The sequence below is a fragment of the Camelus bactrianus genome, chromosome 12 (assembly GCF_048773025.1).
Source record: "Camelus bactrianus isolate YW-2024 breed Bactrian camel chromosome 12, ASM4877302v1, whole genome shotgun sequence".
NCBI lineage: Eukaryota > Metazoa > Chordata > Mammalia > Artiodactyla > Camelidae > Camelus > Camelus bactrianus.
In genome coordinates this window covers 70,186,654-70,204,515 of record NC_133550.1, presented here as the reverse complement: position 1 = coordinate 70,204,515, position 17,862 = coordinate 70,186,654, and the positions used below count along the sequence as shown (strand labels likewise).

Genomic DNA, 17,862 nt, shown 5'->3' with positions numbered 1-17,862 from the left:
CTCTGAACTTGAGGCTATATCAGGAGAACCTTCAAAAACTGGAAAGCTAAAAGAACAAAGACTGAGGAAAAAAACAAAACAAAACAGAACAGACTATCCAAGGACTGTGGAACAACTACAAAAGGTGTAACACAGACATTATGGGAATACCCGAAAGAGAGGAAAGAAATAGAAGAAATATTTGAAATGATTCTATATTGCACTCAAAGTTATAGCCAGTGCAATAAGGCAAGAAAAAATTAAAGGCATACAGATAAAAAGGAAGAAGCAAAATTGTCTTTTTCACAGATGACATGATTCTCTCTTTAGAAAATCCTAAGGAATCTACCCAAAAAATTAACTGGAAATGATAAACTAGTTTAACAAGGTCACAGGATACAATATCAATACATAAGCAACAGTTATATTTCTATATGCTAGAAACAATCTGAAAATGTAATTAAGAAAAAATTCTATTCACAATTGCATCAAAATGAATAAAATACTTAGGAATAAAAAGAACTAAAGTGGTACGCACAGAAAAGAGTCACTGCAGCAGGCTAGCAATTCATCAACAAAACAAAACAAGCAAACAAAAACCCTGCTTACGTGGTTAGTCCTGGGCCGGCACCGAGAAACCAGATGTCAGGAAGTTTCTCACCATCCCCAAAATGACTGGAGAGGCTCATTCTGCCTAAACCGTTTGTACCAACAGTATGATTTATGCTGAAACCTGCTTTCTTTCTGGGTGTCTGGAATTTTGGCAAGCACCAGGCAGAGATTGCCTATCTGACCAGCCCTGTAGTGGACCCTTCCAAAAAAGATATATCTACCTAAAAACTGTGAATGTGACCTTCTTTGGAAAAAGGGTCTTTGCTGATGTAATTATGATGTCAAGATAGATCATCTGGGATCAGGTTGGGTCTTACATCCAATGACAGGTGTCCTTCTAAGAAAAGGAAAAAAGACACAGAAGAGAAAGTGATGTAAAGACAGAGGCAGAGATTGGAGTGATAAATCTACAAGCCAAGGAACACTAAAGATTGCTAGCAGCAACAGAAGTTAGCAGAGGGGCCTGAAACGAACTGTCCTCAGACCCTCCTGAAGGAACCAACCCTGCTGACATGCTGACTTCAGACTTCTGGCTCCTGGCTTCCTGAACTGTGGGAGAATAAATTTCTGTTGTTCTAAGTCTCCAAGTCTGTACCAGCTTTGTTAGCGGCCATAGGAAATAAATTTAAGCTCCTCATAAAACTGCGGCTGCAGGGTTTCTAATGACCTTCCCTGGTGGGCAACATTTTACACCCATTGTCACAAGTCACTGGGACAGTTAGTTCCGCCCTGTGTAACACCATGAGGACCCTCGAGGCTGGCACCTGGTCTCCCCCAAACTTTGCCACATGAGCCTTTTCCTTTTCCTGATTTTACTTTGTATCATTTTCCTGTAATAAATCATGGCCATGAAAATGACTATGCTGAGTCCTGTGAGCCTTTCTACAAATCATCAAACCTGAGAGTGGTCTCGCAACACCCATGCTATAAAAACATCGCTGAGAAAAATTAGAAAAGCTCTAAATAAATGGAGAGACATGCCATGTTCATGGATTAAAAGACTCATGATTGCTAACACGGCAATTCTCCCCAAACCTGATCAATAGATTCAATGCAGTACCTGGGGATTTTTCAGCAGATGGTCTTCCTTTTTCAGTAGAAATTGACAAGCGAATACTCAAATTTACATAGAAATACAAAAGACTGAAGTAGCCAAAGGAGCTTTGGAAAAAAACAAAGTTGGAGGACTTAACTTCTCAATTTCAAAATGTGCTATAAAGTTAGAATAATCAGGATAGTATAGAATTGGTATAAGGATATGCATATATAACAATGGAACAGAATAGAGAGTCAAAAAACAAAGCCTTACAAATATGATCAATTGATTTTTTTAGTAACAGTTCTAAGTCAATTCAATAGGGAAGCAATATCTTTTTAACAAATGATACTGGATAATTTGGTTATTCATATGCAGAAAAAAGACGTTAAACCCCTACTTCAAACCATCCACAAAAATTAGTTCAAAATGGATTATAGACCTAAATCTGAGAAGTGAACTACTTCTAGGAGAAACAAAGGGAAAATTACTTGGGCTAGGACATCGGGTTAGGAAAAGATTCCTTAGATATAACACCATAAACGTACTACATGAAAGAAAAATATTGATAAATTAGACTTCATCAAAATTTAAAACCTTTGCTCTTCAAAAGATTAGACTAAGAAAAATAAATGACAAGCCACAGATGAGGAAATAGTTTTTAAATCATGTATCTGATAAAGGACTTGATTCTAGAATACATATTTTTAAAAATCTTACAACTCTGATAAGGCAAACAACCCAACATAAAAACAGGCAAAAGTTTTAACTATTTTACCAAAGAATGTAATAGAAATGACTTATGAGCACATGAAAAGATACTCAACATCAGTAATCATTAGGGAAATGTTAAAATGACCCACATGAGCTATCACTACACAACCCCTTGGATGGCTACAATTAAAAAGGCTGACAACATCAAATGCTGACAAGGATGTGGAGAAACTGGAACCTTCATACATTGCTGGTGGTAATGCAAAATGGTAAAGCCACTTTGGAGAACAGTTTGACAGTTTCTTAAAAAGTTAAACATAAACTTAACATACAGCCCAACACTTTCACTCCTAGGTGTTTACCCAAGAGAAATTAAAACATAGGTCCACGCAAAGACTTGTATGCAAATTTATGTAACAGCATTGTTTATAATAGGCAAAAACTGGAAACAACCCAAATGTCCATCAATTGATGTGTCAACTTTAATAATATAATAGAGCCAGTTATTTTACCAGCAAAAGCAAGTTTATTCAGGAATAGCCAGAAGAATTGCAACTCAGTATGTGGAAACTATGGAAGATCACAGGCAAATTCAGAAAACAAGTACCAAGAGGGGTTGCTTTTCCAGGGAAAAATGAGGAGTTCGGAGGGGTTGTGATAACTAAAGATTCATTGGAGGCTTCCCATTGATTGGGCTGTGACAGCCTCTGACTGGCTGGGAACCCAGACACACCTGTCTTCCTGTTTCCTGAGGATGCATGGGGGGCATGGGTGCGCCTCCTACAGGCCTGTCCTGACTCCAACTTTATCTGAGGTTTCTTTAAATAATTACACTGTGGTGGGTAAAGAAAATGTCACCTACCCGGACAATGGAATACTAATCATAAGAAGGAACAGACCACTGATAGAGACAACAACATGGATAAAGCTCAAAAATATTACTCTAAGTGAAGGAACCATAAAGAAAAGACTGCATATCATATGTGTTACTTTCATATTACCAAAAACTTAGTGGCTTGAAACAATGCACATTTATTATCTTACAGTTCTGGAAGTGAGAATTCTGAACTTTTAAGGGGCTAAAATCAAGGTGTCAGCAAAACTGCCTTCCTTCTGGAGGCTTTAGGGGAGGATGTTCCTTGCCTGTTCTAGCTTCTGGAGGCCTCCTGCATTCCTTGGCTCATGGTCCCTTCCTCCATCTTCAAAGCCAGCTGTGTGGCATCTACCAGTTTCTCTCTGGTTCCCTTGTCATACTGCCTTCTCTGACTAGTTTCGGCCCATAGACTGTAGGCAAAAGTGCTGTATACCTCCTCCAAGCGGAAATCAATGAAGAAACCTAATTAACCTCCTCCTCAGAAAATAGACACAAACGCAGGACGTGACACCCTCCGCGGGACCCCCCACGGGGGGAGGGGGGCGACCCCAGGCAGGAGACTCGAAGGAGGCGCCGAGCCGTGTGTGACGGCGGAGGAAAGGGAGCTCAGTAGCGAAGAACTCTGGTTAGGAGAGCTGGCCGGAGGTGGGGCACCCAGCCTCGCCGCGGCCCGGCCGCGGGGCGCCCCCGCGACCCCGGCCTAACACGCCCCTGCTCGGGCCACACGCCCCATCGGAAGTCCCTTCTCCAGGCGCGGGGCCGCTCTGCGCCAGCAGGCCAGGCCCTTCTCGTTGGTGAGTAGGGCGCCGCTCCGCCGCAGGGCGCTCCTCCGGCCGCCAGGGGCGTGCGAGGCCGCGGCTGCGCGAGCCCCTCTGGTCCGCGGCGGCCGCTCGACTGCGCGGTCCGTGTGAGCCCAGGCCGCCGCCTGCGGCCGTTCCCCCGACAACGCGCGGCCGTTCCCGGGCAGCGCGCGCCCTGCCCTGCAGCTGCCGCCATGGACGCTGGGCCCGGTGCAGCGCCTCACCCGGCTCGCGGCCGCCCCGGCGCGCCGTCCTCCGCGACGCGGGCTCCGGGGGCGCCCTGGGCGCGCTTCTCGGCCTGGCTGGAGTGCGTGTGCGTGGTCACCTTCGACCTGGAGCTGGGCCAGGCGCTGGAGGTGAGGGGGCGCGGCGGGGCCGGGGAGGGCGGGCCCTCTTGTGCGTGTGAGGTACCCCCGGCAGGCCCCCCGATGGCCTCTCCATCTCCGAAATCCTGCACTGGTCATCCCCGAAAAGGTGCGCCCCAGCAAAGGAATGAAAGGCCAGTAGCCAAGACCTCCGGCTGGGAGGGCGGCGAGAGGAGCCCTGTGCTTTGGGTAGCCAAAGTGGTACTCCTGATTTTTTTCCCCAATAAAAATCTGTCCTCACACTAGCCACAATACCTTCTCCCCTCAGCTACTCCAGCCAGAATCCCAGGGGTCACTCCTGACTCCCCCTCCCTCCACCCCACATCCATCCGTGGGCAAGGCTGACAGCTCCACCTCCAGCAGGGATCTCAGATCCATTGCCTTTTCAGCTGTTCCCGGAAGTCCAACCTTTGTGGCTCTCCTGCTTAAATTCTTTAGACATCTTCTTGTTCGCTTAGAATTACATCCAGACCCTTTGGGGTCACATTCCAGCCACAGTGGTCATCCTTCTGTTGACTGGCCACACTCAGCCCAACCAGCCTGGGGTGTTCCCTCTGCCTGCAAGACTTCCCCACCCCCCACCCAAGTGGGTCTAAGTGGAAATGTGAGACTCAGGGAGTGAGGCCTTCCCCCTGCCCTGAAGGCCATGACACAGACCCTGGAGCTGACTGGTGCAAGGGAGGCTGGGAGGTAGACGTCACACCGGTGAAGGAACTTTCTGAGAGCCCAAGAGGCCGTGCGTCCTCTGACTGCAGTTGGCAACGATGAGGCTGATCCACCTTTGTCGGGAGAGCCAACGTCAAGATGAGGGGTGTTTTCCAAGGCCTAGCTGAACTCTGTGAGGCCAGGGGAAGCCCAAGTCTCATAAACAGAAAGGGCTGACACTGCCCAGCTCTCTGTGGAGACCCCATTCATTTCCACCTGTCCCCACCTGGCGTGCGCTACTGTGACAGCCCCGCTCACCAGAGGGACTTGAGCACAGAGAGGTGAGGTGATTTGCCCAACATCACAGAGCCCGTCGCCATTCTTACCGGTGCCCAGATTGTTCCCGGTAAGATCACAGGAGGAGAGAGCCCACTGTTTCCTTAAGACATTCTCTCGTGTAATTTTCTGGAACATAACCATTCAAGCAAGAATTGTTAAGAGATCCGTGTGCTTGGGCCTCTGAGCTTTGGCTGAGGCTGTATAGCTGGGAAGGAGTCACCCAGGGACCCCCTCATCGTCAAGTCTGCAGGAATTGGGCCTTGCGACCACGCAGCCCTCATCCTTGCCGTTTCTCCCTCCCCTGGAAATCATGGGGAAGATCAGGTTCGCTTCAGCCGAAACCACAGGCGTTCAGGGAGCACCTGCCCTGCACTCACTTATGCAGGGCTGGGCCTGACTGAGCATCACGAAGGCTCTGGCGCTGCCCTTGGTGCTGGGATGTGATGGAAGACCAGGGACTGCCTTCCAGGGGCTCATGGATCACAGAGACTTCAGGGACAGACACAGCTGAGAGGAAGGGATGGGGCTGGGCCAGATCTTGGAGGATGAGAGGGAGGCAGCTGGACAGGGGAGAGGGGGCTGTTGCAGGTAACCCTTCCCCTGAAAAGGCCAGCAAAAGCAAAGGCAAGGAGCTGTCCATTCGTTTATTCAATAAGTCAAGTACTGAGCAGCTGCCACCAGCCAAGCCCAGCAGTGTTGGTGCTGGACACAGGGACACAGCTGCACAAGAAGACAGGGCCCGGCCCTCCAGGAGTCCTGAGAGAATTTAAAAACACTTATTAATTTACTGTGAAAACACAAATACCTTACATATTAATAGAACTATCAATACTTCCACAAAACAACCATGTTTTCAATAACAAACTTAGGAGAGTGGCATTATTTGACACTTCTACAACCCTTACTAACATCTGGCCAAATAGCAGGCAGCTGGATTCTCCCATTGGCTTCGGGGATACCCCTCGACAGCCTGTTTCACAGCCTCTAGAAGGTACACACAGCAAGGAGACGGGAGTGGGAAAGGCAGTTGGACCTCAAGGATCCAGGGACCCACACCACACTTTAAGAGGCACTTCCCTGGAGGCACCTTAAAGCAGAGCTCACGCATCTCTTCCTCAGGGACGACGGTTACAGGAGCAGCAGCCTGCGTGCCCGGCTTGGTGGAAAGGATGGGACCTCCACCGGCCCGGGGGCAGGGTTCATTGAGCAGCCTCCTGCCCTCTGCCTCTCTCCAAGGGCTGCGCCATTTCTTACCTTGCCAGGGCATGGCCTCCCTTCTGGCCTCTGCTTCCAGACCCTGGACATGGAGACCCTGGACTTGGATGTGGGGCCTGCTCAGATGCTACGAGACTCCTGTGGCTGCAGACCAGATTCAGTGCCCGACCTCAGCACTGAGGGCCCTTCGTGGCCCTGCCCTGGCTGCCAGGCACCTACCTTTCCTCCACTCTCCTCAACACAACACACAGGGGTGTGGCCCGAGTAGGAGCCATCCCAGAACCTCTGTGGGTCCAGCCGCACAAACAGTGTCTGGTTCCCCTTCTTCCTGGGTGCCTCCTTAGTTGACATCTCCTTGAGGTTTCCACATGATCCACCTGTTCATTATACTTTATAGGCGTATTTTCATACATTCCGCAAATACAGGCACACCTCAGAGATGCTGCGGGTTCGTTTTCAGACCCCTGCAATAAAGCAAGTCACGCAAATGTGCTAGGAAATATAAAAGTTGTTAGATCCTGATTCCAAAAAATCAGCTGTTAAAAAAGGCATTTGTTGAGACTGCTGGGGAGTTTGAATATGGATTGGGTATTAGATGATGTTAAGGAATTATTGTTAATTTTATCAAACGTTGTAATAGTAAAAAAAAAAAAAAAGGAAGTATAAAAGTGATGTTTCGGGGAAGGCATAGCCCAGTGGTAGAGTATGTGCTTAGCATAAATAAATATAAATAAATAAACAAATAAATAATTATCTCCCCCCACCAAAAAATAGGAAAAAAAATGCTTTCTTGCTAAAAAACGCTATCATTTGAGCCTTTAGCAAGTCATTATCTTTTTGCAGTATAGTAACATCAAAAATCGCTGATCACAGGTCACTGTAACAAATATAATGAGAAAGTTTGAAATGTTGCAAAAATTACCAGAATGTGATGCAGACACAAATTGAGCAAATGCTGTTGGAAAAGTGGCGCCAATAGACTTGCTGGTCACAGGGTTGCAACAAATCTTTAATTTGTAGAAAAACGCAACGTCTGTGAAGCACAATAAAGCAAAGTGTGCCTGTACAGTGTCTGGTGAGGGTCTGCTCCCCGCCAGGGGCTGGGAGGCAAAAGTACCAGGACCCAGTCCCTGTCCTCGGGATGTGTGGTGTACAGCAGAGGAGACAACAGGACCCTAGCAGCAAGCCCAGAGCAAACAAGGGCAGAAGCCACATCATTCCAACCATGCAAATCCCAGGACGCAGCACCTCACCATCTAGGGGTTCAGGGCACACCCCAGAAGAAGCCTCATTGCAGCTAAAACCCAACTCCTCAGCATAGGAGTTTGGCAGATGGAGGGAGGAGGGGCCCATGCATACAGGCCCTCAGCTCCTGGGCTGCACAGGCTCCCGGCAGGCATGGCCACTTCCTGGGACAGCCAGCCCATTGCATCCAAGCAGACCAGGGCAACGGAGACGCCCAGGGTCCACCAGCTCCCAAGGAAACACCTGGGGGCCCGTGGAGAGTGAGGGCTCTGGAAGCTCCTGCCTTTTTATTTTCCTGCAAGGAAATCCATTCTGGCTGTTGGCCCGTGTACGGAGCTGCTGGGCTGGGTGCCGCCTGGGCCTCCTGCCCGCCTCCTGCCCACCTCCCCCAGAGAAGGCCGTCTCCCGGATCACTCAGCCTTCGCTTTCATGCCTGGGGAGTGTAAAGCTTGTCCAGCTGGTCACACTGCACACTGCTGGGACCCAGGGTGCTCTCCCGGGCCCACTCTGAATGGGGCACAGGCTGGAAGCCCCCAGACCCCTGACTATGAGGGTTCGGGTGAAGATGCTCAGAGACAGGGAGGCCAGTGCCCATGACTTCTGAGTAAAGACTGGCCAGGCCCAGTCTGGGGGAGTGGGCCCAAGGAATGGCATAGCTTCAGACAGACTGCCTGCACCTGGAGGCCGGGGCCCCGTGCCACAGTTCAGGCGAGTGGCGTTGAGGGCAAGAGTGTGAGAAGGGAATCCGGGATCTCGCCCAGGTGTGTGCTGGCCTCCCGCTGAGAGGGTCCTGGGGAGGTGGGGGGCCCCCAGAGGAGAGGAGGGAGCTGGAGGGGAGGGGTGTGGGGCAGGGGGTAAGGGGACACGCCTGCAGCTCCAAACCTGCCCAGACGCACGACCGAGTCTCTGTCCCCCACAGCTGGTGTACCCCAGCGACTCCCGGCTCACGGACAAGGAGGTGGGTCCTGCCCTTTGGGAACGGACATCGCCTGGGGAGCAGGCCCTCACCCGGTTTCCTGTGTTTCAGAAAAGTAGCATCTGCTACTTGTCCTTTCCTGACTCCCACTCAGGTAGGCAATCCCAACCCTCCCACCTGGAGGTGGGCTCTGGGGCCGGGGGAGAGGAGGCCAGGCCTGCACAGTGAGCACCTGCCCTACCCTCAGCTTTGTAGAGACACCCAGAGCCCCAGCTGCAGCAGGGCGGCCAGGCTCCCCTGGGTCCTATGGGGAGACATATCTGGAAGAGGGACCAGCAGGCTGTGGTCTCCTTCACCAGAGGGGCCACCAGGAGCTGGGGCCCAGCTGCTGCTCCTTACCGGGCTCAGGTGCCCTGGCAGCCTGGTTTCCATCCCAGGCAGACTAAGCCGGCCCACGCTGAGCTCTCGGGCCCCCCGCTGGCGCTTGTGCACACTGCAGGTGCCATTCCACGCGCTGAATGTAAACCCTCAGGTGCAGAAAGTAGGACGCAGGGACCCCGGTTGGCAGATGCAGACCCAGAGGGCTGGGCTTTCTCTCTGAGGCATTTACAGCCCAGCAGAGGCCAACCCCTCCATCCCTGGTCCCCTGCCCCCGCACACTGGCAGGAGAGGGTCCAACCTGACACAGCTTAAGGGGACCACCTCCCTCCCCAGGCTGCCTCGGGGACACTCAGTTCAGCTTCCGCATTCGTCAGTGTGGAGGGCAACGGCACCTCTGGCACCCAGATGACAGGCACTGTGACAGCGGGGTCCCCGTGTCTCTGCAGGTGGGCCAGGGCTGCCTCTCCTTGTGGGCCAGGGTCAGGCGGGTACAAGTAGCCCCTTCAAGGCGTCTGGCTGTGTGGTGGGAGAGGGTCTCCAACTGCTGAAAGCTGGGCCCAGCGGCCTGGCCTTGATTTGGGGGGGGGGGGCAGCCCTTCTGAGGACTTGCCAGGGTCCCTGGAGCTTTTCCAGTGCACCAGGTGTGCACCAGGGTATGGCTTGGTGTGTGGAGGCCAGCAGAAGTCTCCAGATGCGCCCAGCCCCCAGACTGCTCACCACTGTGTCTGTGGAGATATCCCTCGAAGAGGAGTTGCCTGCCTTCTGGGCCACGACTCCCAGGCCTGACCCCATGGCTGGGTCCAGGCGGGCAGGAGGGAGCCTGGGCAGTGGGTAGGGCCTGGCCAACACCACTCCTTCCAGAGGGAGCCTGCACACTACTTTGGCTACGTGTACTTCAGACAAGTGAAGGACAGCTCCGTGAAGAGGGGCTACTTCCAGAAGGTGAGCCCCTGGCCACTCTGAGGTGGTGCTGCAGGGAGGCGGGGGCCAGCAGCCACAGGGAGGGACTGAAACTGAGCTGCCAGGGCAGTAGGCCCTGCTGCCCCATCCTCGCCCAGCACAGCACCCACAGCTCTGTGTCTGGGCCCAGGGCATCCCTGTCCCTTGCTGCTGGTGGGAGGGCGGCCCTCATCACCCTTTCAAGATTAGGACAACTTCAGTCTTGAACTCAAACACCAAAAGGCACTCTTGTTTGACCCGTGGGAGATCATCCCAGAAATCTTCGCCACGTGCATTCCCCTCTGAAGGCTGGGGTCCTGCCCCGCCCTGCTGTCATTGGGGTGTTCTAATAACCCCAGAGTCCCAAATTCCTGGGGACAGCTGTGCTGTGGAGTAGGTAGGACATCCTGCCCTGGGCGGACTCTGGATGAGCCAGGCCTCAGAGGTCCCTGCAGGGTCCTGAGTGGCCAAGGTGACGTCTCACCGGCCTTTGGGCCCTGCAGTCTCTGGTGCTGGTGTCCCGCCTGCCCTTTGTCCGGCTCTTCCAGGCACTGCTGAGCCTGATTGCCCCTGAGTACTTCGACAAGCTGGTGCCCTGTCTGGAAGCGGGTGAGTGGCTGTCAGGTGCGACCAGAGCGGTCCCGTCATCCTGGCTGTAGCCTCAGCAGCTTTGGCAGGCAGCGTCCTCTTGGGGCAGGCCCCTGACCCTGGCCACCTGTGTTCACAGTGTGCAGTGAGATTGACCAGTGGCCAGACCCTATGCCTGGGCAGACCCTGAACCTGCCTGTCATGGGAGTCGTCCTCCAGGTAAGGGCTGGCTGGCAGGGGTGGGAAGGCCCAGGTGCATGTAGATACCCACTCCCACTGGCAGCTGCTTCTTTGGTCCGCAGGTGCACATCCCATCCAGGGCAGACAAGCCAGAATCCAGTCCTCCAAAGCAGTGCGGCCATGAGGTGGGAGCCCCCACTCCTGGGCCAGTGGCACTATACCTGCCTCAACTCTCCACTCACTTGGGCCTCCCCATCCCACCAGCTGAGGGCCTGAGGTTGGCCTGTGTCCCAGTGCAGGGCTGGGAGCTCACCACCATCTCTTGCCCTGGCCCACCGGCAGAGACACGGGGGCCCTGCTGTCACTGTGGGGCTGGGAGGCATGTGGGCAGGGGCTGCCCTGGGGTGAGAGGTGCTGCTTGAGGCCTGTGGATCACCAGCCTCGCCCTCAGCCTGACCCCAGCCCCCTCTTCTCAGAACCTGCTCCCAGCCCCCGTGGTCCTCAGCAGTGTCCACGAACTGGACCTGTTCAGGTGAGCCCTGCCAGCCCCCGCCTGCTGCCCCAGTAGATGACTGACCAGTCAGCCCGCAAGGCTCAGGCCTGTGGGGTGGGGGCGGAGCTGTGGGGGGCTTGGCCCAGCAGGAGTCAGCTCCTGGCCAGTTCTGTGGGGGAGAATCATGCGGAAGAGCCTGGGGTCCCAGGGTCTGCACCCAGAGGCAGTGGGCACCCTGGGCTGCAAGTGAGGTCCTGGCAGGTGGGTGCCGGAGGGGAGTGGCATGTTGGGAGACTTACTGCCTGACGCTGCCCACTCTGGGCAAGTCTGCAGGGGCTCTGCCTTTGGAGACCCTTCTGTTCCGCGCTGGGCCCGGCGGGAGCCGGGGCTGCCAGCCTCAGACATGGGGGGCACAGGGCCAGGCAACACAGGTGGGCCATCTGAGCGTGGGGCAGTATCTTGAGACATCCTTTCCCGCCCCCGTCGTTATTCTGGTGTGGTGCCTGGCGTTCACCCGAGCTGGGCCTGCCTGTGCCCATGGTGGGGGGTGGTCATGGGCTGGGGGGCCTCCAGCCTTGTGCGGCCCCCGACACCCTTGCCCGGCCCAGGTGCTTCCAGCCCGTGCTGGCCCACGTGCAGATGCTGTGGGAGCTCATGCTCCTCGGGGAGCCGCTGGTGGTCCTGGCACCCTCACCTGCCGTGTCCTCGGAGATGGTGCTGGCCTTGACCAGGTGGGCCAGGCAGCAGTGGGAGGGGAGTAGGGACCCTGGACCAGCCCTGCCATGCTCACTGCCCCGCTGTGCCCCCGCCCCACAGCTGCCTGCAGCCCCTCAAGTTCTGCTGCGACTACCGCCCTTACTTCACCGTCCACGACAGTGAGTTCAAGGAGTTCACGACGCGCACGCAGGCCCCGTAAGCCTCCTGCACAGCCCCCTCTGCCTGCCCTCCTGCCTCTGCCTCCCCTCCCCCCTCCCTCCTCCTCCTCCTCCTCTCTCTCTCTCTCTCTCTCTCTCTCTCTCTCTCTCTAGACCAAACGTGGTCCTGGGGGTCACAAACCCTTTCTTTATCAAAACACTCCAGCATTGGCCCCACATCCTCCGCATCGGGGAGCCCAGGATGTCAGGTGAGTGTGGCCTCTGCCTGGGGGTCCGTGAGGGGTCTGAGCCTGAGGCAGAACTGCGGCCCTGAGGCCCACCTCGGGCTTGTTTCCTAGGGGACCTTCCTAAGCAGGTCAAGCTGAAAAAGCCCTCAAGGCTGAAGACCCTGGACACCAAGCCAGGTCTGAGCCCCTCTCCCCCGGGACCCAGGCAGGCACTGGGGTGAGATGGGTGTGGGCAATGGGCCAGCACCCAGAAGGGAGTGCCCCCCTCCCCAGGAGAGCACACTGCTACCCTGCCCTCCCCAGGCCTCTACACGGCGTACACGGCCCACCTCCACCGAGACAAGGCTCTGCTCAGACGGCTGCTGAAGGTGCAGGTTGTGGGCGGGAGGGCGGGGGTGAAGGGGGCCCAGGCTGTGGCTGCTCCGGGCTCAGCTGCCCCCCCCGCACCCCACCCCCCAGGGCCTGCAGAGGGAGCGGCCTTCAGACCTGCTGAGCGCCCTGCTGAGGAGGCACCTCCTGGAGCTGACGCAGAGCTTCATCATCCCTCTGGTGAGGCCTGGGGAGGGGGGCCACGGCGGGGCGGGGGCTGAGGCCCAGGCTTACCCTCCTCCCCCCACAGGAGCACTACATGGCAAGCCTCATGCCCCTGCAGAAGAGCATCACGCCCTGGAAGGTGTTGTCCAGGGTGGGGCTGGGGGGAGTGAGGGAGGTCATGGGTGGGTGGGAGCCCCCCCAGGGCCAGGCTGTCCCCACACCTGCCAGGTGTCCCTCACAGGACAGAGAAATGGGGCCACATGGAGGGGCTCAAGGTCCTCCTCTCCGGGAAGGGCCACCCTAGGATCTGTCCCAGGAGGGTGAGTGGCCTAGGAGTGAATCTGGGAAGTGCCCTGGGGGAAAGTCCTGAGCAGCCAAGTTCCCCCCAGGCACCTGGGCTCACCTGGCCCTTGTCTCAGACCCCTCCCCAGATCCGCCCCTTCCGCCAGGATGACTTCCTGCGTAGCCTGGAGCACTCAGGGCCCCAGCTCACCTGCATGCTTAAGGGCGACTGGCTGGGCCTCTACAGGTGGGTGGACAGCAGGCAGGGTCCTGGGGCTCCTGCTGGTGGTGGCTGTGCCTACCCCTCGGTGTACAAGATCAGCCCCATAGTGCTGCCCCTTGCGCCCCACAGGCGGTTTTTCAAGTCCCCCCATTTTGATGGCTGGTACCGGCAGCGGCACAAAGAGATGGCCCAGAAGCTGGAGGCCTTGCACCTCGAGGCCATTTGTGAGGCGGTAAGGGGGGCTGGGGGGAGGGGGGTCACAGGCCCAGGGCTGGGGGAGGGCCTGGGTGATATAGATGGCCCACCTTATTCCCAGCAGAACATTGAGATCTGGATGAAGGACAAGTCCGAGGTGGAGGTCGTGGACCTGGTCTTGAAACTTCGGGAGAGGCTGGTGAGATGCCTTCCAGCCCTGCCCAACGTTGGCCAGCCGCACTTGGAGGTCGCCTGCCCCTGACCACTGCTGCCCCTGCAGGTTCGGGCACAGGGCCACCAGCTTCCTGTGAAGGAGGCAACGCTGAAGCGGGCACGGCTGTACATCGAGACGGTCGTCCGCTCTCTGCCCACGGACCTGCAGGTGGTCCTGTGCTCTCCCTAGCTCGGCCCGAGGGGCATGGCCCAGGGACGTGGCCACAGGCACCTCCTTCTCCCCAGTCAAGCACAAGCGCCCCCACCCAAGTTCCTGCTGCTCCAGGCTTTGGCCTCCCGCCCAGCACCACCATTGTCCCAGCCGCAAAGGTGACATTTGGAACCACAGCCTGGCCCCTGACTGTCAGCAGATCACGTGCTGGCCAGAGCCTCACCTCCCCCTGGGCCCCACCTGCCCTCTACAGGGTCTTAGGCTGGGGGTGGGGCCAGCTGTGGGCCTTGGCTGATCTGATCTGGGCCCATGGCCACCTACCCCCTCCAGGTGCCCATCTGCCCAAGCCCAGGCCTTGTATCTGGTGGGTCCTTTGGCCCCACCAGGCTGCCCAGCCCAGGACAGGAGGAGGCAGCTGACAGGCAGACCTCTCTCCTCACACAGCCCACCTACTTGTCTTGCCTGAGGCTGGAGGAGTCCTTCCTACAGTCCTCAGCCTGGGAGGGGCAGGGCTCTGCCCTGTGGTTTGTTGGGATGCCCCCAGGGCCCTGGTGGCTGCTGGGAGGGTCCAGGGCCTTGTCCTCGTTCCATCCTGGAACCCCGCTCCCAGCACCAGCCCTGTCTGCTCTGTCCCACAGTGCTTCTTGGCTGACAGGCGCCCCCCACGTGCAGCCAGACGGGTTTCAGATTAGCCCGACCAGGCCCCTCAGCTGGAGCCCTCAACAGCCACCGCAGCTTGGAGGCACTGCGCTCCTTGGCCATTAGGGAAAGGCCCGGAGAGGTGACCCACTCCCCCATGTGACACCTCGGAGCACTGGGCCCAGCAGTGGTTGGTGCTGTCACAGCTCAGCACAGGGTGACGGCAGCACTGTTAGCCATCACGGGAGAGGTGTTGAGGCGAGGACCCAGAGTTGCAGGTCTTTGGGTAAGTCCAACCTTACCCAACCCCCAGACACCTCATCTGAAAGGCAAAGCGGTGTAGACACCTGTGTGGGCCTCGGCGGCTCCCTAAGCTGGGTCCCAGCAAAGCGAGGTGGTGCAGGGTGCAGGCTGTGCCCCTCCAGCCGGAGCGCTCACTGACACCTCCACTCCCAGGCTGGGTTTGGCAGGCACTGGTCTCAGCTGTCACTGTCAGCGTGTCCGGCCCTGACCACAGCCTGTCACGTCCCCGTTCTACAGGCAGCTGAGCCCAGTCTGGGCCGTGACTGCCTTAACAGCAGAATAGGGGAGGGAAGGGAGCGAACCCATTTTTGCAGAAGACACAAGCTGGAGATCCTGGAGTGAGGAAGGACCTTGTGGGCCCTGAGTGCCCCTCTGGACAGAGTGCCTCTCTGGATAGCTTGCCCTGGCTGTCTGGTCTAGAGCCCAAGGGCCATGGCTGCCAGGCATGTGGGTGGCTTGGGAAACTGGCCGGACCCCCTCATGACTGCGATGCCATCCGTGAGGGGTGTGCCCCAGCCGTCACCCCAGGATGTTGCATGTGACAGGGAGCTGGGGGACCACAGGCTGCGGGGGGGCCCTCTGGGAAGCCCCCTGGGACCTTTGCCACCATCAGTCCAGGAAGGCACAGCCAGACTCCCCTGATGCTGGGTGTCCTCCCTGAGGGCTCTGGTTTTGTCCACATAGCAGTCCTTCACAATGGCCTGTCCTCAGGATAGCTGTGGGGGCTCCAGGGAGGGACGCCTGGCAGGGTGGGCAGTGCTGCCAAGGACAGAATCCAAATCTGAAGGAGAAAGGAAGCCCCTACGCTGGAGAGCCTGAGGCCATGAAGGGTCCCTCTTCCTCTGGGTACAGTGCAGCCTGGGTGGGGGAGCTAGGTATGGAGTCCTGCCAGCTCCACCCTCTCCCCGAGGAGCCCCCGTGTCCCTCTCAGCATCAGGTTAACTGTAGCTTGGCTGAGTCTCTGTCTCCCCACCTGGATGGAAGCAGGCAGTGAGGGGAGAGGAGGGGGCAGGTGGGTCAGAAAAGGCAGAGCTCCCCCCGCCAGGGTCCCGGGGGGGGAAGGAGGGCCAGAGTGTGAGGCCGCCTGCATGTGGGGGCTGCGTGTGGGCCTGGGGTGGTGGCCCAGGATGGGGGTGGATGGAGGACAGCAGTGGGCTGCTGCAGGGACAGGAAGGACAGGCTTCGCCCCTGAGCTTCCTGCACACTATTTAAAGACCCTTTTAGTCTGGGATGATGGCCTTCCCACATCTTTGGTATTAAAATGCCCTTCTGTGACACAATACTTGTCTTTCAGCTTCCTTTTTTGATGAAAAAGTTGGCATCCCTGTCAGATCCTGGTGACTTTAGGGTCCTATGTGATGGGGGGTTGGGTGGGCTGTGGTGTGGATTCAGTTCAGGGCTGAAGGCATGCAGTTTTGGCCTGGCTGGCTGGGGATGGGAGGGCAGCAGGAAATTAATGAGTGACCCTCCCTGAGGGCTTCTTAGCATGGGGGGCAGGTGACGGGGTGGCGGGGGAGACAGGAGGAAGTGGGCAAGGAGGGGGAAGTCTGGGTGGAGGGGAGGTCCCTAGGAATGGAGATGGCGTTCCAGTCCCTGGGTCCCCAGCTGCTGCTCACCGCACCATCTTGTGCAGGGAGACTTCACAAGAGGCAGCAGGAGCACACAGGAGAGCTGGCCCCATGGGGTTCCCCACCTCTGCTCAGGTCTTGGGCTCAGGGACTTCAGGACCTGGCAGATAGGGGCTGGAGTGGCCAGAAGTGGGATAAGCTCTAGTTCAAAGCTGGAACCCCAACGGAGAGGGTGGGTCTCACCACCCCACTCCAGGCACTGAAAGACAGGTTGATGGGCCCTGGGTACAGGTCGCCAGAGGCCATCCGGGGTTGTGGGGAGAAAGGCAGCTAGAGGCCAAGGATGTGTTGCACAGGGGCTAGGGCAGGAGCCCTCTTCCCCTAGGAGGTTGTGGGACAAGGCCCAGGAGACCCCAACCCACAAAATGGCATGGGTGCGGCCGGCCTGTTCTCCAGTCTGAGTGTGGGGGTACCGATGGGTCCCCTGTCCCCGGAGAGAACCCCGAGGGCGCGGGGTGGGGAGGACCTGGGTCTGCTCGGCGCGCTCCTGTAGGGCCCAGACTTGGGCTCCCCAGGGGCGAACCTGGACCCGAACCGGGGAGACCCTAACCGGCGACGTGGCGCGCCCACTGTGGCTGCTGGGCTCCGAGGATGCGGGGGACGCGTGGGGAGGGCCCAGCCCCGTGGGTCCCCCATCCCTCCCTCCCGCCCCACGGCCGCTCTCCCCCTCCGCCTCTCCCCTCCCCCTCCCCTTCTCCCCCGCCGGGGGCGGGGCCGCTGCTCCCGCGCGCTCCGGCCCCTCCTCGGCCACACAAAGGCCCGTCTCCATGGCAGCCGCGCGGGCCGCAGCGCAGCGCCGATCGCGGCCCGGGCGCCATCGAGCCTCGGCGGCGGACGTGCAGGTACGGAGACGGGGTACGAGGCCCGCGAGGCGGCCGCGCCGGTGGGGGGCTTCGCCGTCAGCGCCACTCAGTCCTGGCCTGGGGCGCTCGGGACGCAGCGACTCGGGCAGCTGCCGCCCCGCGGAGGGCGACTCGGGCCTCAGCCGCCGTACGTGTGTCCGTCCGGCTGGGGCCGGGCGGCTCCCGCTCCGCGCTCTTCTAGGTGGCGGAGGAGGACTGCGGCGCCCCGGTCAGCGGCTCTGGGCAGGCCGAAGGTCCCTAGCCGGGCGCCGCGCCCTCTCCCGCCGCGGGCGTCCCTCTGGAGCCGCTCAGATCCCTCCTGGTTCCCGACCCTCCCTCCCCGCTCATGCCTCACACCCCTCCAGCCACCGAGATCCGTGCGCGGGGCGAAGATCGTCCCTGTTGTGT

At 57.5% G+C, this 17,862-nt stretch overlaps 2 protein-coding genes across 22 annotated transcripts in view; both read left to right on the top strand.

Annotated features, from left to right (window-relative positions):
• Positions 1–4,082: 4,082 nt before the first annotated feature.
• On the top strand, positions 4,083–16,264 carry DENND6B (DENN domain containing 6B). 14 transcript variants are annotated; one of them, XM_074375842.1, is made up of 20 exons: positions 4,086–4,371; positions 8,744–8,782; positions 8,852–8,894; positions 9,455–9,567; positions 9,983–10,063; positions 10,564–10,669; positions 10,788–10,867; positions 10,951–11,013; positions 11,305–11,360; positions 11,930–12,052; positions 12,138–12,233; positions 12,350–12,444; positions 12,535–12,600; positions 12,727–12,791; positions 12,883–12,972; positions 13,043–13,108; positions 13,377–13,486; positions 13,592–13,694; positions 13,779–13,856; positions 13,938–16,264. In XM_074375842.1, exons 1-20 carry the CDS (start codon positions 4,210–4,212, stop codon positions 14,058–14,060), a joined length of 1,758 nt encoding a protein of 585 aa, XP_074231943.1. In that variant the 5' UTR covers positions 4,086–4,209; the 3' UTR covers positions 14,061–16,264. The 14 variants fall into 14 exon arrangements, 11 of the variants coding, with proteins under 11 accessions (XP_074231941.1, XP_074231942.1, XP_045374293.1 ...); XM_074375843.1 differs by having other exon boundaries at positions 4,088–4,371; positions 13,043–13,096; positions 13,782–13,856; XR_012511033.1 differs by adding an exon at positions 13,199–13,277 and having other exon boundaries at positions 4,083–4,371; positions 8,744–8,894; positions 12,883–13,096.
• A 1,080-nt stretch (positions 16,265–17,344) lies between these two features.
• The window catches only part of PLXNB2 (plexin B2), a 29,997-nt gene continuing 29,479 nt past the window's right edge, over positions 17,345–17,862 (top strand). For 4 of the 8 annotated variants that reach the window (XM_074375831.1, XM_074375832.1, XM_074375836.1 and 1 more), the window contains exon 1: positions 17,356–17,454. Coding sequence is in view for 4 of the 8 variants with exons in the window: in XM_074375829.1 (XP_074231930.1) it covers positions 17,380–17,454 (75 nt within the window). In the remaining 4 variants the exon portion in view is untranslated. Of the gene's footprint in view, positions 17,455–17,862 lie in introns of all 8 variants that reach the window. The other 4 variants (XM_074375830.1, XM_074375827.1, XM_074375826.1 and 1 more) reach the window with 2 other exon arrangements.

Excerpts from the sequence above, each read along its gene's own strand:
- DENND6B (XM_045518332.2), top strand. The coding sequence starts at position 4,210 with ATGGACGCTGGGCCCGGTGCAGCGCCTCACCCGGCTCGCGGCCGCCCC. Across the intron at positions 12,445-12,534 it reads CGGGGAGCCCAGGATGTCAG|GGGACCTTCCTAAGCAGGTC; the intron begins GTGAGTGTGGCC and ends CTTGTTTCCTAG. Across the intron at positions 13,695-13,778 it reads TCGAGGCCATTTGTGAGGCG|CAGAACATTGAGATCTGGAT; the intron begins GTAAGGGGGGCT and ends CCTTATTCCCAG.